This window comes from Strongylocentrotus purpuratus, unplaced genomic scaffold (genome assembly GCF_000002235.5).
Source record: "Strongylocentrotus purpuratus isolate Spur 01 unplaced genomic scaffold, Spur_5.0 spur5_contig_837, whole genome shotgun sequence".
NCBI lineage: Eukaryota > Metazoa > Echinodermata > Echinoidea > Camarodonta > Strongylocentrotidae > Strongylocentrotus > Strongylocentrotus purpuratus.
Window position 1 is genome coordinate 502,705 of NW_022145543.1, and position 27,616 is coordinate 530,320.

Sequence of the window (27,616 nt, forward strand, 5' to 3'; positions counted from 1 at the left end):
GTGATTTCTTAATTTAAGGGTAATCTTAAACTCTGGTAATGATACAAAGTAAATATCCAAAGAATCCTATGATACTTAAACTAAATTCATAACTCCTGCCATACAATTTTGGTTGAAATATATAAAATGATGGTCTTGTTTCAGCAAGTATTGTTGTTTTCAGTGAATATGCATACCTGTCAACCTTTCCGAATAATCTGGTATATTCAGGTTTTCTGGATTTTGGGGACCTTTATTTAGAATATTTAGTTTTCAAAATTTCATATTTAAAAAAAAAAAAAATTTAAATATATTTGTTGTTGTGCCAGAGCCAAATTAAACTTGTTTACCATGTGCTGCAATTTGACAGTTCGTGTATTGCGTGTGTTGAATGGCTGCATGATCGAGCAGCGAATTTATAATCGCTTTTGGTACAGATTTACCGCGTATTGAAGGCATACCATGCTAAAAATTCCTATTTCTTATTTTCAAATGTTGGCAGGTATGAATTTGATTTTCAGCATTTTTTTTATTAATTAATGTCACTGCTTTATATTGGTAGTCCAAATAACAACCAATTTAATAGAAAAAAGGATAATAAAAAACTTTCTCTTTATTAAATAGCCAGCTTTTCTTTTCTGCAATTGCATTACCAGAACACAAGATAACCCTTTTTTTCTAGAAAAATAAATATCTACTTGATCTACATAGTTTGCACAGAAGTTGACAGAACGGTAGTTGTATGTTTCTCATTAATTTGCCAACTTGCAATCATTTCTTTTTGGATCATACTAGTTTTTTCTTATCAAAATTCATTGATATTCATTTCCAAATTGATTGATTTTGGCAAGCCATCAGCACCTTTCTCATGTTTTACACCAAAACCTATTTGATTTTATATACTTTTTTATTGGTACATCAAAAAAAAAAGATGGCAAATTTGTTACCATCCTACAGAGTAGTAGTTAAAACTTTTGAAATCATGAACATAGCCTGTTTTAAACCTCACTGTGTCATATATATCTGTATTTACAAGCAGGTACCACAAATATAATTTCATCATTTTTCAAGAGCAATTTGTTATTATTTTTCTTCATACAAACTTAGAAAAATTACAGATAAACCTTACACATTTAATACAAATTTAGGGTTTTTTCACTGTTAATGGCACTGTAAGGTTTTAAACTACATACAATATCCTATTTGATACATGTATTCGTGGTAGCTATAGATACAGTGATATTGTGCACATCTTTACTATACTTAAATGTGCATTGGTGTACAAGCTCTTTTGAAAATACTCAATGGGAACATTATTCACATTTCTCTTTTCAGATTTTCTCTTTTCAGATTATTCCACATTATTTCATTTTAAAGATAAAGTTGAGTTCTAGTCATGCGATTGCACTGTGAAAGAAACAATGTGGAATCGATCAGAAAAGGTTGATCATCTAGCATATAATTATTGGTGTGTACTGCAAGGTTCTGGAATCATCAAAATGATAATAAATTTGGCCCAGTCTTGGTAAAGGTACAAGCATTGTACACAGAAAGATGTATATGAGACAACACAAACATGTGGCATAAAAATCCGGCCCAAGTTTTATGCTAGCTGTTACATGCCATATTTAAAATTTGAAATTTGAAAAGCCATGCTCTTCAGGGAACATTTTGATTCTGATGTTCTTCCACACTTGCATAAATAACAATGATAACGCTCACAAATTATTTTTCACCTCTTCCCAGAACTCAACTTTCTCTTTAACTCATAAATAGCCTTAACTCAATGCAAAAAAAGTGCAGCTACTCGTGGAATTCATACACAGTGTTAACTAATGCAACATTTTAATAGATATATACATTTTGTTTGTGAAGGATGTTTCTTGAGAATATTACAGCTCACATCTAAAATTATTCAGTAAAGGACCTAATCATGCAGCCTACCTTACATACTTAATTTACGGAAAACAAAACAAACCCATTGATTTGCAAGGGGTATGAGTTCACTATACACACAAATACACGCGTACATATATTAAATTTCCTGGTGCAATTTGAAGGTGTACCAAAAAAAAATTATTAATCTAATGGCTAAAGTGTCTGTGTTTTCTGTCCTGCCGAATACATCTGTCTGCTGTTCCATTAAATAAAGTCTTCCTTAAAAATTTCCAAACATTCTTATTTTAGATTTATCAAAATGAAAAGAAAAAAAGTTTATCTGTAAAACCTAAGCTGAAATAATAACTTGCTGTGTATCATCCTTTCCTTCAGAAAGTGGATACACTCGACCATTTCGCTTTACCGCCATATTCATGGAGGTTGACGTGAGTGGGTTGAACCGCTTTGCTTTGCACATCATAAACCGTAAGAACCTAATATAACCGCGGCGGAAATTCTGGTTGGTTGCACCGTAGATCACGCAGTTGACGCTGCTATTCATATGCGCCAACGTGAACGTGAAGAGGTAGATGTTGCGGTTGGCCACCTTCTGTGTATCGAAGAGTATTGTCATCGAGAACGGCAGCCACATGACAAGGTACATGATGACGATGATGAATATGGACCGGGCAAGACGAAGGTCGCTCGCGCTGGCTCCCCGGAGTGCACCGCGGTTAAAACGGTTTTGTGCCGTGTGGGCGGTGCTGAGTTGACGCGCAGCACCGCATTTGGTTGCATGCGTTGGCAACCGCACCGTTAAGCGGCTGTGGTCGACGGTGGATACGCCCGGTGCGATGCTGGCGCTTTCTTGCATGCGACGAATGGCGGCTGACGCTCTGTGGGAGAAGCGGAAGATACCTACGTAGCTGTATGTGATGATAAATAGAGGTAGGACGAACGTCGTCGATGCGAAGAAGAGGGCGTAAGAATGAACAAAAGCCATACCTCCGGTGCAAGACATCACCTAGAGAAGTTGAAAAGACCGACACACATTGCGGTTAAGATGCCGATACGTCACATATAATGGGGAATAATGTTTGTTCTTTTTTGGGGGGGGGGGGGGGGGGGGGGAGGAGAGGAGGACTTTTTTGGAGAAAAATAAACCACTGAAACCTTTTCTTTAGGGAAAACATAGAGGATCTCATAAAATGCATTATCAGAATATCAGATACAAATTCTGAATTGTCGAATATTTGTGTGAAAGTTGAATCTCTGAGTGATGTTTTATGGTTTAATTTATGTCCGCTGGTCAGATTCATTTTCGAAACAGAAATTACTGAAGAAAAATAAGAGCCTTGGAAAAGGGAATTGGTTGAAGGTGCACTGGTCGACATCACAGGGGTATGTATTTTCCCTCGGTATGATGTTCGTGGACGGCAGTTAGATGGAGGATGTGGGAATGGGTCCTATCATCTTCCGTTCATCCCTACCCTTTCTCCGGCTCCCTTTTTACTATTTGATTGAGAGGCAGTGAGTCTCACCTTCCAGTCGAATTCGTGGACGCCCCATCCCAGGATGTTTGGGAGGTCGATAAGGAAGGCGATACCCCATACAATGAGGAGAATGAGGGGAACCGTCCGGCGGTTGAAGATTCGATGGTAGTTATTCCAGTGGCAGATCCAAACGTAACGGTTGAAGGCAATGGTGGCGATGCTCCACAGGGAACAAGAACAACTGAGTAAGAGAGAGAGCGAGAGAAAAATGGGGGTGAGTGAGGATGTGTGGAGGGAGAGAGAGAGAGAGAGAAAGAAGGAAAGGAAACGAGGGGAAGTGGGATAAAGAGGGAGCCTAGATTGAGAGAAAGAGGGTGATTAAGTGAAAGATGGTGAGTTTTTTTTATAAATTGAGATAGATCGAGAGAGAGAGAGGAGAGACAGACAAACAAGAAGCGGGTCGAGATGATGAAATGATTTAGTTTTGTTTATACAGAGAGAGAGAGAGAGAGATAGTAGAATGATAGAGATGCCACGGTGACGCAAATGACAGATGTAAACACTGCTGCCCAAAGCTAAAAATGGATTGCAAAGCCATTTGATTTTAAATCTATACAATTTTGGTTTCCATATATAGAAAACAGGAAGGCAGGTATTCTTTATCCAGGCCATGCCAAAAGCTGCAAATTTTAAACAAAACACACCTTTAATTCAGGCGTACGTGCGTGGAGAATGCTAATGCCGCGGTCAAACCTCTGGACAATTGATCACGATGTATCACGTACGAGGTCTTTAAAGTAAAATTGTTTATTTTGATCTTAGCCAGCTTCCGGGTAGAGAGGTAACTCTGCTCTCGTGAAACTGTTGAAATCCCCAGGCCCACAATAACACTCAGTTGTTGTGCCGGAACCTAAAAAAAATAGGCATGCAGATCGACACCTCCTCGCTTTTACCGTCTTTGGGTCAATTCCAAACGTTTCGGATTGTCAAGAGAATTGCTATTTTGAATAGGATTGAATACTAAAAACATTTAAATAATTAACAACAAATGAATGATACGAGAGGTACGTTTACGACATTGGTTTTCTCATCAACCATACACATTTATGAAATGTTGAATTTATATAAGTTTTTTATGGAATGCCATAAAAGGTAAATTTTGTATTATTCCGTAAAAAAAAAAGCTCAATGTTTCATAAATTTTATGAAAAGGTAAAAGGAAATCGACTGTAGTGAAATTACCTCATATTCGTTTATATATGTACAGGTGTATCATAATTATAATTGATTGTAGATACTTTGTATTAAATGTCTATATATAGTTTTTTTTCAAAATTGAAAACTCTCTGGAAGTGTCATTCCGTAGTCGTTGGAATTAACCCCCTTTGTTAGGGATTACAGGACCAATGTCGTGCTCCGACATTGGCTCAGGGGTTTATTTTATCAGAGATATTTGTTAGGTTTGCAATCGAGTTTTGCGTAAAGTTTAACCCTGTATAAAGTAAGGTTGTTTGGTCGGAGGCCTAAGAGCATGTGTCGTCCAACCGATTCCAGCCCCTTGCCAAGTGAAATTTTTACTCAGTGACTGTGTCAATATATTCACCAGAAAAATAACTATGTTTTAATGACGTCACAATATGAACCAATCCTGCCCAAGCAGACGACATCACATAAAGGATGAACATAATTGCAATGCTATTATTTCTCAAATTATAATAAAAATGTGATGGCATTTCACACCATTCAAAAAGGGATATGAAACCGATTCTGATAACTAAATTCTTTTGTTTGTAAACACCAGATAGGGGTTAATTATTAACGATCAAAGAAAACACTTTCAAACTGAAAAAAACCCAGAATGATAGCATGGACGGCATTGTTCCTTTTTGAAACGCTGAACATTTTGTCTTATTTTGTTTACAAGCAACGGATTCCTTTGTTTATGTATCGCTGCATTTTTCATCAACATAGTACCATGCGCGGGATTTAGGGTGAGGCAATAGATTAAACATTTAGCCTGACGGTAGTGAAGTAAAATAAATAACTGAAGAGAAGATGACAAAACAGGCACTGAAAATATGTGAGATGTCATGGGACATCGTCTGCATTTGCAAATCATGTTCAACATGTGACGTCACACATCTCAGCACCGATTCGGAGAGCTTTCAGGTGCTATGCCGGGGCTGTATTTAAGCATTTGTAATTGATAATAATCATTTATTCGAATGTGTCCAAGCATTAAATTTTGATAACCTTGTCCAATCAAAGTTTCATCTTTGCAATAATGACAATAAAGTTAGTTTTTAAAATCGACGAACCTTCTCTTTAATACGCAATACTTCTCGTAATAAGGGTACTACTAGTCATGTTGGGTGTAAACCCGATGTTTAATGCATCTGCATACAACTGTTAATTTACATACAGATCTTCGTGATAGGCTACATGCATATAGCCATTTGAAAATTAACAGTAGAAGAAGAGGGAGAGGAAAAGAAGAGGGAAAAGAAGATGTTGTGACTTACGTTACGATGCATATGACGGCGACCAGTTCGCACAACCAGTCGTGTTTAAAGAAGAACCCTGCCTCGTTGGTAATGCTTCCGACGACGGAGGCGAGATTGACCACAATGGACACACCCAAGTCAGCTAGAGCCAAGTTGATGATGAACACATTGCCTGAAGTTATGTAAGATATTAAGTTTAAAAAGGGGGTAAAGATTTTCCATCTTCCTTTAAAAAAATATAAATAGAATAACAATATCCATGCACGCGTATAGGTCTTTCAATCGTCTTGGCCATATACACGCATGTCTTGTACAGCCAGACCTGTCTATAAAGGCCAACCAAGGCAAACAGGAAAACTGGCCAGTGGCCACGGAAGACAGGTGGACTTTCTTGGTTCTACACATTCCTGGAGGTAGACAGTATAGCCTATTAGTTAACACTATAGATTGGTTGTCGTTATGGACAGGTTTAAAATGTAGTGTGTTGTTATCAGTCTTCCTAAATCATGTAAATAGTGTGTCTTTCAGGTTCAAGCGCGTAGCCAGGATTTTATTTTAGGGGGGGTAGTGAACACGCGAAGCGTGTGAATCACTTAAAGAGCGCGCGAAGCGCGCTCCCTAGGGTATGGGTGCAGGGAGGAGGGAGTTTCCCCCTCCCGCGCGAAGCGCGGAATCTTTGACAGAAGACGATTCGTTGTACCTTTCTCGACCCATAATCCTTGTCTGAATTCAGTCCCCCCCCCCCCCCCCCCTCCTGCGCGAAGCGCGGAAGCTTTGACGTATTATTAGACAAAGAAAACGATTCGTTGTACCTTTCCCGACTATTAATCCATATCTGTATTCAGTCCCCCTCCCACGCGAAGCGCGGAAGCTTTGATGTTTCATTAATTTATTAGAGAAAGAAGACGATTCGATGTACCATTCTCGACTCTTACTCTGAATTAAGTTTCCTCCCCTCCCGCGCAAAGCGCGGAGACTTTGAAGTTTCATTAAATTATTAGAGAAAGAAGACGACTCAAAATACCGTTATCGACTCTTAATCCTTGTCTGAATTCCGCCCCCCCCCCTCTCGCGCTAAGCTTTGACGTTTCATTTAATTATTAGAGAAAGAAGACGATTGGTTGTACCTTTCTCGACTCTTAATCCTTGTCTGAATTTAGTCCCCTCCCCCCTCCTCCTGCGCGAAGCTTAGACGTATTATTAGACAAAGAAGACGATTCGTTGTACCTTTCCCGACTCTTAATCCTTATCTGAATTCCGCCCCCCCCCCCCCCCCCCCTCTCGCGCTAAGCTTTGACGTTTCATTAAATTATTAGAGAAAGAAGACGATTCGTTGTACCGTTCTCGACTCTATTTCCCTTTTTCTTCCTACGTCCTCTTACTTTTTTTCTTCTCTTTCTCTCTCTTTTTTTTAGCCGGCGTTTTTTTTTTTTTTGGGGGGGGGGGGGGGGGGGGGGGGGCGACCGCCCCCATCGCCCCCTAGCTACGCGCCTGTTTAGGTGATAAATGCCCCCAAAAGAAATAATGATACATACCACATTCTAATTCAAACTATTAATCAGCCGTATGAAGAGTATATTAGCAATTACCTCTCGGTAATGCACGTCAACTTGCGAGACAATTATGGACGGAATATGTACAAACGATCTGCATTTGCCATTTAAGTGTTGAGTAGATGAAAATCGCTGGCTTTTTCGAATTTGCTATCTCTAGTCCTGGCTATTTGAATTTAAATTACAGATTACAGAAATCTGTTAGGTACGGTTGATTGTGCTTCACTTGAAACAATAATGTACAGTATTTGTGTAGATATTTCAAGACAATGCATTGAGTATGTTCAGCATATCACATACGGCCAACACGAAAGTGGAGAGTAATTATAAAGGGGAACACGATCACCTCATCACAATCCTGAAATAGAAAACAATGATTACGACTGAATCTGGTATAAAGCAACACGTTTAAGGAATAAAGATTACCGTATAATCTTCTTCTTCTTTTCTTTTCTACGTCTTCCTTCTTCTCCTTCTTCGAAAGATTTCTTATTAAAAAAAAAACTCCTAAAAGCAGGCTTCTTTGGCGAGAGGATTCTCTGGCGGGGGGGGGGGGGTGGGGCACAAGTCCAAACATTCTTTGTCGTCCGACTTTCTGGCGAACCTTCCTGATTACAAAATTCTCTGACAAACTAAAAAAAACGAATGTTATACAAAAACAAAACTAAAAGGAAGAAAAGAATCGTCAGCCTATGCTTCTTCGTTTCCTCTATTTCACGCTCGTTTTAGTGCCCCCACGCCACTGCGAGGCTAATGTCTCACCAAATCTGTTGGCCGACAATAATTTTCTGAGAAGCAAAACAAGGAATGATCCGAAAAAAAGCAAAAAGTGAGCTCCTCAGATTCATGCAGCTTCTCGGTTTACAGTATTTCGCCGACAGAGGTTCATCAAGATATCTCTTTCAATGAATGAGACAGAAAATGTTAAAGAGGAAAAGGTCATCATTCATCAGGTTTCTAAATTTAGCTCAAAAAATTTGGCACGCTAGAATTACGGATTTGTTACTCATGCGATACTTTTTGTTTAAGATTATTCTTCCATGTACATGGCTTTCAGCCTTATATGCTTTGCTTTCGAATATAGTGTTCGTGGTTTCGGGGGAAATAGAGAACAATGATTACGACAGATTTTAATATAAAGCAACACGTTTAAGGAATAAAGATTTGCATACCGTATAATTTGTTGAAAGAGATTTGCCTCTTTTGCAATATCTTGTTTCACGAGTGCATGTCTATTAAATTACACAGGAAATGACACGCACACACACACAAAAAAGAAGATAATTTTTTACATTTTTTTTTAAAGAAACATTTCTTGGGATCTTTGTTTTCATTGGATATTTCAATTTAATATCCGACTGAATTGTTTTAGTAACTCGTGCAGGCAGAAATTTCGACAAGGAGACTTTCGTGGTCATGTAGGCTTTATATATCTTGAATTAATTTTCCTCTCTCAGTGTCCCGCCCCCGCCCCCTCTATCTCCCACTCTCTTTTCTCTCTTTCTTTATCTCACTCTTTCTTTCTCTCTTTCTCTCTCTCTCTCTCTCTATCTTTTAGGGGGGTCCTATAACCTCCATATTTAACACTTGGTAGTAGATAATGTCAATTCGACAGCATTATCCACACGTTATCTCTTCATAATATAATAAAAATGTAGATAGATGATATCAAATTCTTCATCCCCAGCCAATCGCGACACACAAAAGCAAATTAGGGCCTCGAAATTTAATTTCTTGCTCAAATATGTATCGGCGTGAATATTTTGCATCCCCGCCCCTGAACCTAAAATCTAAATACGTCGCAGGAATTTCATTTTGAAGGAAACAATGAATGACATAGATTTAATTTTTATGAAGTTCAAAAATATATCATTGCAATGAAGAGAAAGACGAGTCTAATAGCATGCCAAACGAAGTATGGAAATGTTTTTATTTCACGAAAAGCGAACACAGGAAACCCATTTCGCCAGGTTATGGTTCTTTTGTTTCATACCGCTCTTTAGCGTCGTCTTGAAGGAATAACCTTCATTTGTCTTTAAATTGATATCGCTCACATCTTCTTCTTTTTTAAAGAAAGAAAATAGATCAAAAACATAGAATTCTTTAAGTGCAGTCGTATACATTTTCACTCAAATATATGAGAAATTTTAAAAGAGAGATCGAATATTGAAAGCTGTTATAAAGGCTTCTTAATTGACCTTGTAATCCATGAAAGTGATAGACTTTTCAAACTGCTCTAAAAGCACATATACATTAGGACCGTAGTTCAGCGTTTTAAAATGGAAAATGTTCTTGTTATTATTCCGTAGTTTGACTCGTAAACGCCCCTTTTTGAGAATAGCCTATAAATAAAGGCCAGCCAACCATTTCCGTTTTTGTTATCCAAAACAGAGAATTGGCATTCCCAAATCCCGGCCCTTCCCCCCCACTCAGTGTTATTTAGGGTACGCATATGCGTGTTCCAACCGACCCCCTCCCCCTTTTCAGCAAAAGTCCGGTGTGTAAAGTCAATACGGCTCGGCCTTTTTCTTTTGTATACGAGCCTTTTTCAGCACCCCCCCCCCCCTTTTCAGCAAAGTCCGGTGTGTAAAGTCAATACGGGTCGACCTTTTTCTTTTGTTACGAAAGGACATTTTGGCAACACGCATGGGGTCCGTCCGTTCTCGGAGTGGGGGGGGGGGGGCCGGGTCCCAAATTAAAAGGGTTATACTATTTCGCAATAGTATGCGCGTACGTTTGGGCCACTAATGTTCATTCACATAATACACGTTACTGGGAGACACAGTTCGTAAGCAAATTCTCGTATTATTCTTACAGGTATGTCTCCAGAAATCCCAGCTTTACGGAGACTACAATCGCCTGTATACTTCAAAAAGCTGGATAATTGGACCATTACAATGCGGTGGTAAATGTGATCATTTGAAATTTCTTTTATGAATAAAGAATCCCGACTTTTAAATGCTAACTAGAAAACGATCCCCTGATATTGGTAGAGTCCAATGATTATTCCTACAAGTAACACAATGAACAAATTACAATGTACTGTTATTCACATGTTACTTAATAAAATATCTGTGTAAATAAATACAATTAACCTATATACACTGTTTTCCTGTTTGTAAAGGTTCCACAATGATTGTATTTATTTATTTGATGCTTATGCTTATTATCATACAGAATGGTTCATTATTTTCACCTTTGCTATGAAGTCATGGCCAGCAACTATCCTTGGGCAAGACATCCACGTTTTCCACTCTCTACCCAGATGTAAATGGCTACCTGTCAAATAATGGGATAGCAATAATTGCAGTGCCCTAAGGAAGAATAGCATTGGTGCTGATGAGGCTACCCGGGATAAGCAAAATTATTATCCAATCAGAAAGTGATATCTAGAAAGATGCCCTTAGGTGTCCTATCAGCGCAAGCTTAGGTACAGGAGGGCGTAACCCCCGTCGATTTGTTAAACAAATAAAGAAAAATAGAAAGAGACATTGGTAAAGTAAGATGAAACGAAGACTATGAGATACTCTCTACAGGCCCTCTCAAGTGTACGTTTGTAAATTGTATCAACTCGTCCGAACCGGAAACGTTTCTGAAGAATCATACATTCTAAACTATTTCCCAATCCATATCCCAAATCTCTTTATTTAACCATAATTTTGTTCATCATGATAATTGTCATTGAAAACGCTCAACGTAGACTGACGTGGCATGACGTGGCATGACTGACAGACTACAAAATATGAAGCAGACCGAAATCAGAAGAAAAAAAAATCAGAGATCGTCTGAACATAACCTTAACCACGTTTAATCAAACTAATATTCCTTTAATATCAATAATAGCTTTGATCGATGTCGCTCTCTGTAATCATTGTTCAGTAAACGTGGTGTTATTCTGGCGTTGGATAGTAATTCTCTAGAATCAAAGAAAATCAATTGAAAACGTGCTTTAATAATAATTTCGTGCCTACTGTAAACTTTATTATACGATAAAATACTGGGATTCATTTCGAGCATTTTTTATGAAACGTTTCTTCTTCTTCTTAATATTTTACTTTTCTACTAATTTTCCGATTATTTTTACACTATACAACTACTAATACTACTACTACTACTACTACTACTACTACTACTACTACTGCTTCTACTTCTTCTTCATCGTCTTCTTATTCTCCTCCTACTGCTCCCTTCCTCGTAAACAGAGTTTAGCACTTCAATGCACCATGCGATATTTATGTTTAAAATATCAGCTCGGTTGATACACAAAATGGTTGAAGTGTTTCTCTGAGAAAAAAAACAATAATCCATGTGAAGGTCCAAGATAAAAAAAAAATAGAGCCATTGTCGGGGATTTTAGCAAACAAATTCCTAGCCGATGTTTATGGATTAAAACAAAAATCCATTAGTAAGATCAGTACATCCCAGTACAAGGCAAGTAACCCCCCCCCCCCCCCCCCCCCCCCCCCCAGCTCTCCGTATGTATCATGTTTGAATAATGATAGATAATTAGCACACTCAGAACCACGTTTTCTGCCATCACTTTGAAACGTATTATTTCATTTGTATTCAAAATGAAAGGAATTACACTACTCCTCACTCTGTGAATTCCCTATGTTGTCAAAGTAATTGGATTCTGTTTCTTTATCAGTCTTTTAATTTCCTTTGTTTTCAAAGTAATACAATAATGCTTCTCGGACTTGCTCTGGTTCGTTTATTGTTTTCAAAGTTTTCTTTATCTTCAAGGTAATAATTAATCGACACGTAACTCCCTCTTATCCTTTTAAATCTACCTCATCAAGAAAAAGTTTTAAAAAGAAATTGTGTAATTCCAAACATTACTCATATCAGACTATTCCTCTTGAAAAAATAGTCCCCTTAATCGGATTATATTCGAAGATTGATGGTTGACTATTACTGAGCATTAAGGCATCGTTTAGCAATGTCAAATATGAGATGCATGGCCCTACGCGTTATCAGTGTCTGTGATATATGGTGTAATATTGAAGCCCTAAACAAAAGTCCGCTTCAAAATGATCATAAAGTGCGTCAAAAAAAAATCTTTAAGTGACTGGTTTTACCATACTCATTTTTTTCCCCCGTTTCGGTTTTTGAAATTTCGATTTCCAATCATAAATATCTTGATAATCAGACAGGCGTTCGGCTTGTAAAAGTCATTGGGTTCCTGACTGACCTAAAGGTTTATAATTTTCATTGCAGCATGAGATAAATCCAGGATTTTATTTCAGAATCTGAGTCAAAGATACCCAATCCCTTTAACGCTTTGCAACCCGTGATCTAATTTGGGAACGCGTAATGTAATGGAGATATGAATGATAAAAACAAACAAACACTATGTACACGTAACAGGTCTCGCTAAGGTCCATAAAAGGTAAATGGAACATAGAAAAAAACAATTCATGTCCTTTAGTGGCCTAGTTTGCTTTATGTAGATTATGTTCGTTTAGAATGTAGAAAGACAGGGTATTACGTGCCAAACATAAAACTGAATTTACTACTTTAGTTTAGAAATGGCGGTAATTTTGATACTGGTCAAAGATAAAACATCAATTTACTTATAAATAAATTCAGATTTATGTAACAATTTCTTAGTTTAAGAAGCGTCATCACCTAAGTTAATGGAAAATTATATTAATGTGACACGGTAATCGAGGACGATGGTGGTCGCCAGACGCTCCGCTGCTGATTGCTACATTTACCTTGAGAAATTTTTTATTGAACACATTCAAAGTACGGATATAGATTTCCAAAGGTGCAATGGAAAATCGCGGTTCTTAAAAGTGCCTCTACATGTTTTACATATTTATTGACGGTACGTTAGCCAAAATTACAATATGGCGAGTCAATCTACTGCAACACTTCTTATTTAAACAAGACATTGAATGATATACAATCTAGTGAAGTGGATGCGGTATGCGGAAAGGAAAGCGACATACAGGTAGACAGCGAACTCGAGAGAGTAACTTGTGAATTGGTTCATGAGAGAAGAAAGATTACATGAGGAGAGACAGGGGATTAGTATACAATAGATGAAAAGAAAAGCAAAAGAGGGGAAAGAGAGATTAGGTGGGTGTGCGTGCGTGTGTGAATGATTTGTACAATATGTATTTGAGTTGAGAGAAAATAATAAAAAATGTCTTTACAGAAAAGTGTATTTGAATATTCTTTTCATCTTTATTGACATTAGGGTACAAATTTGAAGAAAAAAATGTCTTAATCTCTTGATTTATATTGTGCATTTCATTCTCTATCATTACACCTTTCTTCAAGCGATCAATATGATAGTGTGCTTTATTTTCTTTTTCTAAATCTAAGAAAAACTTCGTATTCTCTCCCCAATCTAAGTCTAATCAGCTCTTGATCTCACGTAAAAACCTTGCTCTTTAATATTCATACGTTTTTCATATTCGTTATTAGCTTTTTATATATTCCTCAATATAAATTCCGCCTTCCTAGTCTACATGTTTTGACAGGATATGAAGTTTCTCTTCAATCTTATGAAACTGTTTGTTCAATGCCTTTTTTCTTTATGACGCTGTATCTACACGAAAAAGGGCTAATTATCATTTAAGAGGTATTCCTATCCTAAACAGATATACTGTATCTTTAAACTGGGTACGTTCTTCGATCACATTCGTCGAATTGCTCAATGACCTATCCAATGTCCGTTTGAAATATTAAGACTTCTTCTTCCTTTCGCCAGCGTGTACTTGTATGTACAACAATATTGTTGAATGCTCACTACCCACACCTGGAAGAATATCAACTCTGGAGATAAAGTCATGAAGTGTATCTGATATCAACCACAAATCTAATCTACCTATATCTATTACCTCAATGATCCTATCAATGATATTGAGGTAACTGCTATCTAAGTAGGGATTCTCACTTCGATGCGTTTAACTGTGAATTTAACAGAGTATTAAATCCCCAGCTATAATAACTGGTACCATTGATTTTCTTTACACAGAGAAAGCAGGGAGTGATATGTTTCATGAAGAAATCTCTACTTTTCTTCTTCCAGCCAACATTTTCCTTCTATATGAGATCGAATACCTCTTACATTTCATGATAAAAGTTTAAATTGTGTACCGTTTTAAATGTAATGAAAACCCAATGTTCCGATACAAGCAGAGTATCTTCAGACGTGCATGTATACCTTCTTTAGTGTTAGAAGGCTTGAAAATATTATGAACAATAGATGAAAAGACAAGGAGAAGAGAGAAAGAGAGAGAGAGTTAGGGAGACCTAAGGTATGTGTGCTAGTGTGAATGTGCGTGGCTGCGCGTATGTGCGCGTGTATGTGTGTGTGTGTGTGTGTGTGTGGGGGGCACATTATGAAAGAGAGAGAAACAGAGATTGTGCTATATAAGATACCCCCCCCCCCTTTAAAAATAAAAAAGCTGTCAACACACACCTAATATGTAGACGCCGTCAACTATCAGTTAGTATCATATTAAGGTCACATATCGGAGAAAAGGAAAGAAAAGGAGACTAGAGATTGCTTAGAAAAGATGATAATGAGAGGCAAGACTCAGAGCATCGCAATTAAGTGGACAAAGAAGAAGACACAGATCAAGATTGGTTGACAAATCAAATATCTGAACGGATCCTCTCTGAAGTGTATGCTCTTGCTTCAGTTTGTCATACATGCTCATGACATGGCGAATCATATTGTTGAGGTCACGAGTAATCACTTAGGGTGGGATTGATCAATCCAACGAGATACTTTGCGATGTGCTTTGCGCTATATAAAAATGGATGGTTATTATTACATTTGTACATCCGTTAAAACATATGTAAAGATATCAAGGAGGTTCCATTAGGCTTAGCATTTATACAGTTGGACAGCAGTTAAAAATACGAAAGAATCGAGAAAGAAAGAGAGAGAAGAGATTCAAGGGAGAGAAATTTTGAGATTAGAAGGGAAGGGAGAGAGAGAGAGAGAGAGGGGGGGGGGAGGACAACACTGACATTAGGAACAAATTATAGTACAGCTATTATATAAGGAAGAAATGAAGTTAGATTAAGGAAAGTAGAAGAAAAATAAGAAAAGAAAGCACATACAGAAAGCAAAGAATAGCACGATCAAGTTAAAATAATAATAATAACAAATAATAATGATAATTATATTCATTCATTATGGCGGGGTACTATGTAAATATACTCGTTACAAAATGATGTTCATTCAATACATAGATGGTATACTCAGAATAATTTAAAATTTGAAGCCGGAAAGGATTAAAATTATGCTTTTAAGTACACGTGAGTCATATAATTTAAATATATGCATGGATGGAACGAAAATGGAACAGGTTCATAATTTTAAATATTTTAGGGGTAGAAATTGATGATCACTTACTCGGGATATTCATGTTAAAAGACTTACTACATTGATTTCTATGAAACTGTTCTCATTACGTAATAAGCCGTCCCAATATTTAGATGTCAAATCCTTAAAGCTCATGTATAATAAAATTATTCTACCATGTATTGACTATTCATGCACAGTCTGGGAAAATTGCTCGAGGCAAAATAAAGAGTTACTTTAAAGGTTAAACAAGAGGACAGCACGTATAATTACAACCGGCTATGACTATGAAAATGTTAGAGGTGAAGATTTGATAAAATTATTGAAATGGCAATCATTTGACGAAAGGAGAAATTATTTTTTAGCTGTTTTGTATAAATATAAATCTGAACATGTTATTGCACCAACACATCTATATAATGCCATAGAAATGGCCTGCGCTATAGAGCCGCTAACAAAACAAATGTAACATTACCAAAAACCTAATCTAGAATGCTTTAAGAGCAGTCTTATGTATTCAGGAGGAGTTATCTGGAACTCATTACCTATTAATTTGCAGAATGCAACATCTATTTCTTAATTTAAATACCTTTACAAAAATTGTACTTTCGTTTATGTTCTAAATAACCAACGACTCCATGGATGTGTGTATATATCTTTTTACCCACTTAAATATAAGTTAAATCGCTTTTTGTGGTTTTGGTTTTGGTTTTCTTTTTTGTTGCTGTTTTTGTTTGTTTCTTAATTTGTTTATTTTGTGATTCTGGGTAAATCTACGAATGTACATCCATGTCTCTAGTCGCTGGTTATAAAATTTTATATTATTTAATATCCATGTTATATATTTATATTTTGCCTATTTCATTGATATTTTGTATTTCATTGTTATTTTGCATTTTATCATGTATATACAGGACCAATATTAAAAAAAGCTTTGGCTGATATTGTCATCCTGTATAAATATTTTTAAATGAATAAATAGAAAGATAAACTAGACCTACAATCGTGGCACAACGATATGCGTGCAATGACGGGCGATCTGGCACTAACGGTCGTCTATACTAGCATAATCATAAACAGTATAATATGGGGTCTAAAATGCCCCCTTGACAAATTATAAAAAACATTTCAAGAAAAATATAGATCGTTCTGGGGGCCAAATGCGTGAACCCGATTTGCCCCATAGTTGTAATGCATGGGAGGAAAACGTACAGGATCTGTATTATGACCGGATTTAAATTGTTTTGTTCTCTCTCTCTGTATGTCTTTTCATGGGCCGTATTTGGTATTATTGGAAAGAGAACTTCATGGTGGTTTTTGTAAACCACTTTATTTTTTGCTATGATAATCCTATCGAAACACGTGATGCAAAAAAGATGCAAAAAAGATTTATAGGACAAAATGGCGTCTTAAATGACCCCCTTGACCATTTTAAAAATCCGGCTTCAAGCTGCCCTGCGTATTGCAACTCGGAATGTCACTGCAAATTTCCAAGGAAAAAATAGAACGTTTAGGGGGCGAAAAGCAGTCTGAAAAAATGACGTCATAGCCGATACGTGTTATAATCGGGCGGAAACTCGGCGGAATTCGTATAGTGACCCTTGTTCAAATGCGATTTACTCCAAATTCTCTGTGTGAACATATATCATACTTGGTATCATCCGAAAGGGCACTTCATTGCGGTCAGGTTTTGACCATTGTCATTGACGCGGAATGTATTGCACGCATTTAACACGCTATTTCGTAATGCATAGTAAATTCATCATTTTTATCGACAACTTTGCGCTGACGTCATTAAAATTTACCAAAGTTAGCGGACAGTTGTCATGTATATTGATACATGTGTCTGATAAGTTTCATTGTTGTAGGTATAATGATCGCAATTTTAGAGCAATTAAGTTGAAGTTATTTCGCAATTTTCTTGAAAATCAATTTGGAATTTGGAGGGCAATTTTCTCAAATTTGGTCAATATTAGGGTATATAATTTTGTATATGGCTGGAAAGGGCATATGTTCAAGTATCTAAATCCAAAAAGAGGTACGGGATTCCCAGAACTTTAGAGGGCGCTATTTATGTTTTGCATAGTTATTGGAGCGTGAAATTAAACATGACTATGCGCAATTGTAAGATAAGGATACGGTGAGATTTAAAACAAAACGGAATTTATATGATAAGTTATGGCAGTTTTAGATTTCAAGAATTTGAGAGATTTTTGATGGAGTCGGTTTTGGATTTGAATTTTGAGTACGAAGATGGCATTTTGAAGGGCAGGTTATAAGTCGCAGATGAAAGAACATCTCTTAGACTATCTAGAGGAATTTATTAGAAGTTTGTAGGATCTAGGATAGTGGAGATAGGAAGGAAGAAAGAAAGGCCTAAAATGGACCAGAAACGGACAAAATGGCGCCTGGATGGTTATGCATGAGTGATTTCGAAAATCGAAAAAGTAGGTGACCTTGATGAGATGCTAGAGACTATGCCTATGAAATTTGAACGGAAATGGACATGAAAAAAGCACCTAACTAGGAATAACAAACACTACGTGCAAAACGAATGTGATTTCCTGGGAAGAAGAAGAATATTAATTTGGAAGAACGTGAACGAAAACAGGCAATGACGAAGATCGTCATTGCAATAAATAAATAAATGAATAAATAAATAAATAGAAAAGAAAAGAAATACCACCATCATGCATGCTTCGTTTCACTAAACCTGCATGCAGTTACAGAACATTCACATCCGGTAAAATCAAAGGTCAGTAAACAGGATAGCCTTTGCGGACGATTTAGCAGAGAGAGGCATTATCCTTGGCTATCAGTCTTCCTCTCAGATCAGTTCCTCATTGATTTTCTGCTTCTTGATGAGAGGATGTACAAACTTTCCCCCACTGCTGACAACTGAATACTTGACCATTCATCTTGTTAACGCTCCATCTCAGTACACTCAAGTTTCTTGACATCATCAATAGTCATGGGTTATCCAAGTTGGTCAAACCCAAAGCTCATGATAGAGGTCACATCCCTGATGTCGTCCTTGTGCAAAACTGCATGTGACAAGTTGCGAATATCAGACCATTCCGCTTGGTTTCGACTTGCATGCTTCGTTTCACTTAAGGACAGAACATTGACATCCGTTTATATTACTGGGTATAGACAAGATAGCCTTTAAGATCGATGTTGCACAGAGTTGTATTATGCCAGAGAGTGTGACACTGGGCTTAGTCGATCACTATAATAGGGACTTTTAGATTCGAACGAAGACAATGGGGATTGCTACGATCGACGTCCTTCTAATGCACTGCCTAGAATTGACGTCACACGTATCAGTCCATGCAAATCTAAAAGTCCCTACTACCGCCCTCACCACTCTCCTTGATATTCACGCTCCTGCTAGAACTCGTAAGGTTAAATATCGTTAGGAAAAATTAACCCAAGGGACAAAGCTGATATTTCTGCTGAGAAACGAAAGCTTAGGTAACTTGAGCGGTAATGGCGATCTACACTGTAATCTTCAAGCTGGCCGAGAGATGTTCTGCACTCAACGAGATTTTGTGAATTTGCCATCTCGTGAAACGAACCAAACTGTCCTATATAGTTCACTGGCGTCGTTAATTACTGCAGGAATGACTCCAAGTAACTTTTCATAATATTCATGACAGTCTTACTCCAGACGAAACTCGGTACGACCCTCTCACATCACTATCCCTCGAGACTATCCAGGTTCTAGGACACCTACCTCCTGGACATCCACCCCCGGATAAGAACCCCTAGTCAACTACCCCCTAGGACAACTACCCCCTAGGGCAACCACCCTCTAGAACGACTACCACCGGGACCACTACCCCCGGACAACTACCCCCTAGGACAACTATCCCCCGGACAACTACCCCCGGACAACTACCCCCTAGGACAACCATCCTATAGAACAACTACCCCCGGACAACTTTCGTAGGTGGTAGACCTCGCGCCAATTTACGCTCTACCTAATCGTTAATACTCCACTTTGAAAAACGTTCCACGGGGCCTGCATGTAACGTGTAAAAGTAGTGGTGATGCAGATTTTTCTTCTGCCCCCCCCCCTCCAAACTTTTTTGCTCATTACGCCACTGCCCTGGAAGGCGAGCCCCCTGGAATGTTTGCCCCCCCCCCCCCATCCCAAACTGCTTCCGGCGCGCCTGTGTATGTCATAACCTCGGTGTGTTTTTTTTTAGTGAAACAAGACAACTCCCAAAACTCCAGATTTCTAGTTCTTCCTTAGCTCAATACTAGGTGGGGAAAGAACCTTTGCTCATGCGGGGCCTTCGCTGTAGAATGCCTCCCCTCTAGAGATTTGTAATAACAGATCAGTTGAAGAGTTTAAAAGTAATCTTAAAAATATTCTATTTAATTGGGCATATCATTAATATTTTTTCTCTCATTGTTTGTATGTTATATCTTACTTCAGTTCCTTTGTTTATAATCCAGATGCTTTTATGTGCCTTACAAATCTCTTATATCATTATAAATATTATTATTATTATTATCATCATCATAATTACTGTATGGATACACTACTCAAAACTATTCAAAAGCCTCTGAAAACAAGTGCTTATTCAACAAAACAATAAACGATTAAACAACGTTTTCTGCATTGAACTGGGCGGTCACGCACGCACTCCAGCTGGGGCGCTATTAAATTGGCTAACAAATTCAGAATGTTAAAGAAATATTTTGTTTAATGTTCGGATTCTAATTGCACTGAGATAAGACAAGGTAGTGCCGTGTTTAATTGGAGGTTTTCATGGGAATACGTGCCGAAGACAAGGACAGAATTCTCAAGAATCAAGCGAACATGTGGCGAGAGAGAATAGATAGATGTCAGGCGATGGGTTAATGGGGAATGAATATGTACGCTGTCAACAGATGTCATTAAGGATTTCGAAGTATTTTTCTCCTAATGATTTGGATGATCAAATATGTGTGGGAGTACCTCAAGGTACTCAAAATTTGACCTATTTGTTTTCTTTCTTTCTTTTTTATTGGTGGCGCCTGTCATTGTATACTCCTATATGTCATTATTTAAAATACATAGACGATGTTTTAAATATAAAAAACACCCATATTTCAGGTACAAATGTAATCATGTAAACATGAATAGCTCGAATCGGGCCTCTTTTTTATGATGTGAAATTGAATGCATAAAAATAATCTTTCGTGTCAAATTCATGCTCGGAAAACCATATACAACATGTAAGGGTGGCAGAATCAATGAATGAAAGTAGGGTCATAAAACTGGTACATTCTTCACTGTATTTGTCTGAATTTGCTACTATTATGATTGACTTTACCTAGTTATGCCTCTCTTTGCGCTGCTTTTTGCTATGGTCACAAAGGTTCGTACGAACGATGATTTCGTACGAATCTCACTGTTTTTCCATTGTCTTCCCGAATTTCCATTGTCTGAAAATCGTTCGTACGGCGTTCGTAGCAGTTCGTAAGGGCATTCGTGACCGAGGATAAATATCCATATTATTATTATTATTATTCTATCTCTCCAAGACTAAACCAACACTTCAACTTTTCGTGGTATTACCACTCGGCTCTTTGGGATTATAGGAAGAAACTCGAAGAAGAAACATTAGAGGAAGTATCATCAGAGGAAGAAACATAGGAGGAAGTAGTATACAAAGGAGAAGGAGGGGAGAAGAAGGAGGAAAGGAAGAAAATGTGCAAATTATTAAACCGTCACAGCCCCACGTCTTTAATCTATCTATTTTTTTATACTCTTTTTTTCCTTCAAAACAGACGGATCAAATTTGCCCTAAATTTATTATTTTCATGTCCAATAATTATTGTTAAACCCTTGTTATAAGTTCGAAATTCACCTTGGAAAGATAATGCTGTGTTGGTCGTATAATGCATTAAAAAAGATTACCGGTCTTTAACGTTGATTAATGTTGATTAACGTTGATTAAAAATGAAAGATATTTCGAATGGAACAAAAGACAACTACGGTTTATGATTACAATTTTGATAATAATGATGATGATGATGATAATAATAATGACCATGATAACAGTGATAATAATAACATTAGTGATTGGATCTTATTTATCCACAGTAGCATGAGTAGCCCACATCACTATTAATACGTCTCTCCCTGCGAGCCCTGAAATTATCACTATCCTATCAATATTATTGTCGGGTATCCATTTACACCTGGGTGGAGAGTGGTAAATTTGGATTAATGTCTTGCCAAAGAACAGTAGTGCCGGGCGAGATTTAAACCCTCAACCCTTGAATCGAGTGTCAAATGATTGAACCCCTATACCATGACACTGCCATGTTAATGTTAATAAAGGACAGCTCTCAACCAACACCAGCACCCCGACTACGGTCATTTAACATGTTATTCGTTTTTGTCTTTTTCAATAATTTAAATACATTAAATGCTTTGATCAGCACCAATGTTGATTTTCAGCAAATCTGTATAAATTCAGTCTGTATTAATATACAACAACGACAGCACAAACAACAGCATTATACTTACACATTTTTATAAAAATTCACAAAAATCCGAAATTAATAACACAATAAAAAAAAGGAGAACCTTTTTTATAAACAAATTCTTTCTCTCACATTAAATCATGGTTGACCGGCACTCCGGCAGTGTAACAATATTTTTTTTTGCTGGTACCACAATAATATATTATGCCGCAATGAAATTCTGATAATTGAGTTTAAACTTAGGATGCTAAAAAAGGTTTAAACCCATCAAACTTCTCAGGTACGTTTTGTTGGTATAAGCAATGTTTGTACGTAAGGAAAGAATCCCATCCCCCCTTCCCCCTTTCAGAGCTCAAAAATATTCCATAAAAATGGGTATTGACATTTGAAAACTTCACCATGTGGAGTTAATCAAGCATTCCAAGCAAACAAAACAATATTATCGAAATTCAGATGCGTCCCTGTATACTTCAATAACAATTTATCCCACTACAGAAATACATCCGTCTCTCTTTTCTTTAAATGTCACCGGTCTTCCATTATTAAAGATTGACATTTACCTAGCAAAGGAAAGTCCATCTTGATATTAAAATTATTCTAATACAGGCATTAAAATGAGCAAAATCGGATTAAAAACAGGAAAACTCTCACCTTTTCAACTTTTAATCAATCAAATACAAATTTCGCTTATTTGAACTCCAAAATCCTTACCTTAATTCTGTTTAATCGGACTTTGACCAACTTTTATAGATCCGTTTTTTTCCTTTTCTGCTTTTATTAACAACCGATTAAATATCAGGGTGGATTTTCCCTTTTGTCGTGGAGATTAATAGATTTTCACGCGATGGAAAACGTGTATTTCTGGTGAAGATCACAAACTCAGCTCTTGTTTACACAGGACTGATGTAGCCATCACCTTCAGATATCAGTTTGAGAAGGCCATGTCTACTAAAAATTTTAATGATGCACATGGACATGTTTTTCCTGGAGACCCTTGGATGAACCATTAAAGTACGTGGTGCCTTGTTGGAACGTGGATACTATTCTGAGAAGAAAAAAACACTTCATATTCACGCTCATTATGAAATCTCGCAGAAGGATGCAGATCAGGTGTGATATCGATGAAAATACAGAAATTCAAGGCGCTAAAGGTCTTGTTTTTTGTCTGAATAATAATGATCAGAGAGAATGGCTGAACAAAATTTGCTTTACAGAACTTAACTCAGGATAAGGTTCAACGTAACACATACACACCCACACACACATACTGTTAACATTAAAATGTGTACTGGAAATGTCCATCTTTAATGTGCACGACTTACGATATTCAAATATTGCATTGTTTTCGTTTTGTTAAAATCTCAAAAAAATCCTCTGCCACAGCCCAAAAATTCTGAATAGCTTAATCAAAGATTTTTTCATTCTGTTATCTTTTTATTTATAGTGTCATCCCTTTCACATTTCTGTCCATCATAAAATACATATAGTTGTTTTTTCTTTTTATTCCTTAGACAATTTGTTTAATTTTTTAGTCTTTTGGTTTGTCATCTCAAGTGTTCTTTTTATATTCTTGATTTCTTTTGTCTCTAAATTACTATTTCCCGTATAAGTGCTCTTTTTCTGGACACAATATTTTATGCCTTACACAGCTACTATTAATATCATCATATGCTTTTCTCAGTGTTGAACCAAAATAAATTCATCTATTCGTGAATTTTGAGAAAAGCCTACATCATACATAAACGGAAATGGTATTGCCTAGTATACAGAGAGGAAAAGAAAAGAAGAAGAAAAAAGAACATGAGAATAAAAGACCTATAACACAACGTGACGTTTCTTCGTGAAATCCTTTCAAACTAACCATCACTGGAATCTTTACGTGATTGAAGGGTCTAAGTGCTTAGAGCCAGAAGGGCTTTAGCTCTATTTATTTTACAAAGTTATTACAACCGCTTGACTCTCAGGAGATGAAATAAAGGCGTCGCTTTTAATGTCAAGGGTCATGCTTTTTGTTCAAAATTGTAGCAATGAAAGCAATGTCAATTACTGTTTTTAATCAAATTATTGACCGAGATCAGGCGCGTACGCAGGGGGGGGGGTTTGGGGGGTTAAACCCCCCCTTTGGTATTTTTATGTGTATAAACCCCCCTAAAAAATCTAAAACCCCCCCCCCCCTTTTTTTTTATTTTTTTTATTTTTTTTATTATTTAAAAAAAAAAAAAAAAAAAAAAATTATCCCCATGAATGACCTAAAGCAGGTGACCTTACCCCCCTCCCAACGGAGCAAAATGTCAAATTTTCAAATTTCGAGGTCAAAAAAAAAAAAAAAAGTGTCCTCTTACCCCCCCCCCCCCCCCCCCCCCCCCCCCCCCGCTTATTCAGCGGTCGGGTGAGTCGTTGCGATTTTTTGGGGACCAAAAAAAAAAAAAATGAGTCCTCTTACCCCCCCCCCCCCCCCCCCCCCCGCTTATTCAGCGGTCGGGTGAGTCGTTGCGATTTTTTGGGGACCAAAAAAAAAAAAAATGAGTCCTCTTACCCCCCCCCCCCCCCCCCCCCCCCCCCCCCCGCTTATTCAGCGGTTTGGGTGAGTCGTTGCGATTTTTTGGGGACCAAAAAAAAAAAAATGTGTCCTCTTACCCCCCCCCCCCCCCCCCCCCCCCCCCCCCCCCCCCCGCTTATTCAGCGGTCGGCTGAGTCGTTGCGAAATTTTCGGCCCGATTTATGAATGTTAAAACCCCCCCCTTGAAAAATCCTGCGTACGCGCCTGACCGAGATCATATATATCCTCAAGCCAAGGTGTTTTTTGACCTCCTGTCTTCATTTGTTATATGTGTTTTCACTCTGTGAAAGAAGGTTAAATAAGGAATAAAATAATGAAACCGTGGAATAACCCGACCCAGATATCTTCGCAACCAGCAATTTTTCAATACCTTCAAAAAATATTAAAAACTCACCTCATAGCATAATAACATAATAATTGCATAAAGCGCGTTTGAACATGTCATCGTCGCTGTTTTCACGAAAATCCGCTGTACAAATACATTATTATTAGTATTATTATTATTGTTTGTTTTTATTTTATTTGATTCGATAACATTCGTCTTTTATCATCATTTAACAATTGTTGGTAAACCGGCGATTTAAAGAACATGACTTTCGATAAATATTTTATTTTAATTTTATATTTAAAAAACCGTCATCTCAAGTGGGATTTTTAGACCCAATTGATTATTCCATAGAAATCATGTTCGTTTTACCGTTACACTATATGCCATCAAGTTCTTTGCCGGGTTCTTCCATTACAAAAGGTGCTTCACAAGGCTATTGATTCGCACCAGGGTTATTTTGCAAAAGTTCTTGCGATCGTTTTATAGCAATATTCATGATACTTTTCAGCTTAACGGAGATCTCGTACATAAACATAATGGATCACTGATACAGAATAATTCATTATTCCCATTTTATTTTCGTATTAGAAACAAAAATCTTTAATTTGCTAAGAGATTTTCTTGTCATGTCTAAAGTCATCATTTTAAGCGTTGAAGTGCACAGAGAAAATGATCTAATTCTAAAATCTGTTATCACAATAATCTCAATGTTTAGAATGAAATGCACTTCACATTAGACAGCCAATGAAATCAATGTATCTAAAACAATTTAAAATTCAAAAAATTACAGGTGTTTCAAATGTATAAAAAAGTCAGTATTATACCTACATAGGAGTCGGAGAAATGATGATACTTGTATTTCTAACTTTCTCCGTAAAAGCTATAATACATTATATATATGCGTAATGAAAAAACATTTTGTATTTTCTAGTCCAACTTCATATCTCCCCCACTTTCGACATTTTCTCCTCCCGCTTTACATCACCATCTTTACCCATTCTCAAAAATTTCAGAGTCAGTGCTTCCGAGGGGAGGGCATGGGAGTAAAGTGCTCCTCAATTTTTCGAGAATCCCCAAAGTTCCCCCTTTTTTGTAAGAAAAGTGCCCCTTCCCCGTCCCGTAAGTGTCCCCTTTTCACCTCAGATAAGTGCACATATTCAAGTCTGATAGGTGCCCTCATTACTTTGATAAGTGCCCCTTTTTCTTTGAAATAAATTTTCCATTTCTCTTTTTAGAAGTGATTTTTTCACCTCTTAGAAGTGCATATTTTTCATTAACAAGTGCCCATTTTCCTTTTAATCAATGCCCCATTCCCTTTTTTCTAGAAGTAACCCTTTGAACCTCTGATAAGTGCTTCTTTAACTTTGACAAATGCCCTTTTGCTTTTCCATCTCTCATGAGTGCCTCCTTTATAGTTATGAATATGGTCCCTTTACACCTGATAAGTGCGCATTTTTAATTTGACACTTGGCACTTTCTTTTTAATAAGTGCCATTTTTCTTTCTAATAAATACCATTTCCCCCTCCTCACAAATTTCTCCTTTCATCTCTTATATTAAGAGTCCCATTCGAATGTGATAATTTCCCCTAGTTACTTTTGACATGTGCCCTTTTTCCTTTCTAATGCTAGTATAGTTGCCCTCTTATTAGTGCCCCCTTTAGTCTACATTTCCCACTGTCACATACAAAGTGTGCCCTGTAATTTCTCGATTCAAAGCATCGGAGCGGATTTGAGTAGTAACAGATTTTTACCAGCACAATGAAAGAGAGTGAAGCGGGGGACAGTGACACAATGCCCCAAATTTCATGAGAACCATTATTTTTTTACTTTGAGGTTCCCCTTTGTAAGCGCTTTTTCCCCTTCAGAAAGTGCACAATTTGTAAGTTACCCCGCCACCCCTCCCCTCCCTCCCCCTTTCAAAGACGCTCCACCGCCCCTGCAAACTTTACAGTTTCGTCCTCAACGAAAGTTCAGAAGTACGAACCCCCAGAACAATGAACGTTTGAATTAATGAATCTTCGAATAAAAGAACTTTCGGGATAACGATCCTTCGGAAATAGCGAGCTATAAACAACTTACCGATATTGCGGAGTTTGTGATGGAGACTCACGGCAGCGATGATCATGATGTTGCCGCATGTACCGATCATAGCGTTGATTGTTGTCCATACCTGAACGATCGTATGGACGACTACCTGATCGGAGTAGGGGTTATGGTACTGCGTCATATTTCCATCGTGCACTGTCATTATCGTGCCTGAGGACATAATACAATTTATTACATAATAATTATAAATTATTTGTTTTAAAGTGCTATAATTGTTGTTGCATTGCTCCACATAAACTATATACCTTCAACTAACATCGACCAATAGTTGGCAAAGTCTCAGTCGATCGATGAGCCAATGTTGGCTAGACACTGGGCTATCGTCTTCATTTTGTCACTGGTACACGGTGGGCAGGCCGATGTTTATATGACATATTGGGCTAACGTCGGAACTATAAG

At 37.4% G+C, this 27,616-nt stretch overlaps 1 protein-coding gene across 1 annotated transcript; it reads right to left on the minus strand.

Annotated features, from left to right (window-relative positions):
* Positions 1–2,206: 2,206 nt before the first annotated feature.
* On the minus strand, positions 2,207–27,338 carry LOC115924142 (melatonin receptor type 1A-like). The gene is made up of 4 exons (XM_030985970.1): positions 27,191–27,338; positions 5,873–6,026; positions 3,399–3,591; positions 2,207–2,881 (listed from the first exon to the last, which is right to left on the minus strand). Exons 1-4 carry the CDS (start codon positions 27,336–27,338, stop codon positions 2,207–2,209), a joined length of 1,170 nt encoding a protein of 389 aa, XP_030841830.1.
* Between the last annotated feature and the right edge of the window lie 278 nt (positions 27,339–27,616).

Coding starts and splice junctions, on each gene's coding strand:
- LOC115924142 (XM_030985970.1), bottom strand. CDS start 27,338: ATGACGCAGTACCATAACCCCTACTCCGATCAGGTAGTCGTCCATACG. Junction 6,027..27,190: donor TCACAAACTCCGCAATATCG/GTAAGTTGTTTA, acceptor ACATAACTTCAG/GCAATGTGTTCATCATCAAC. Junction 3,592..5,872: donor GCCGTCATATGCATCGTAAC/GTAAGTCACAAC, acceptor TCTCTTACTCAG/TTGTTCTTGTTCCCTGTGGA.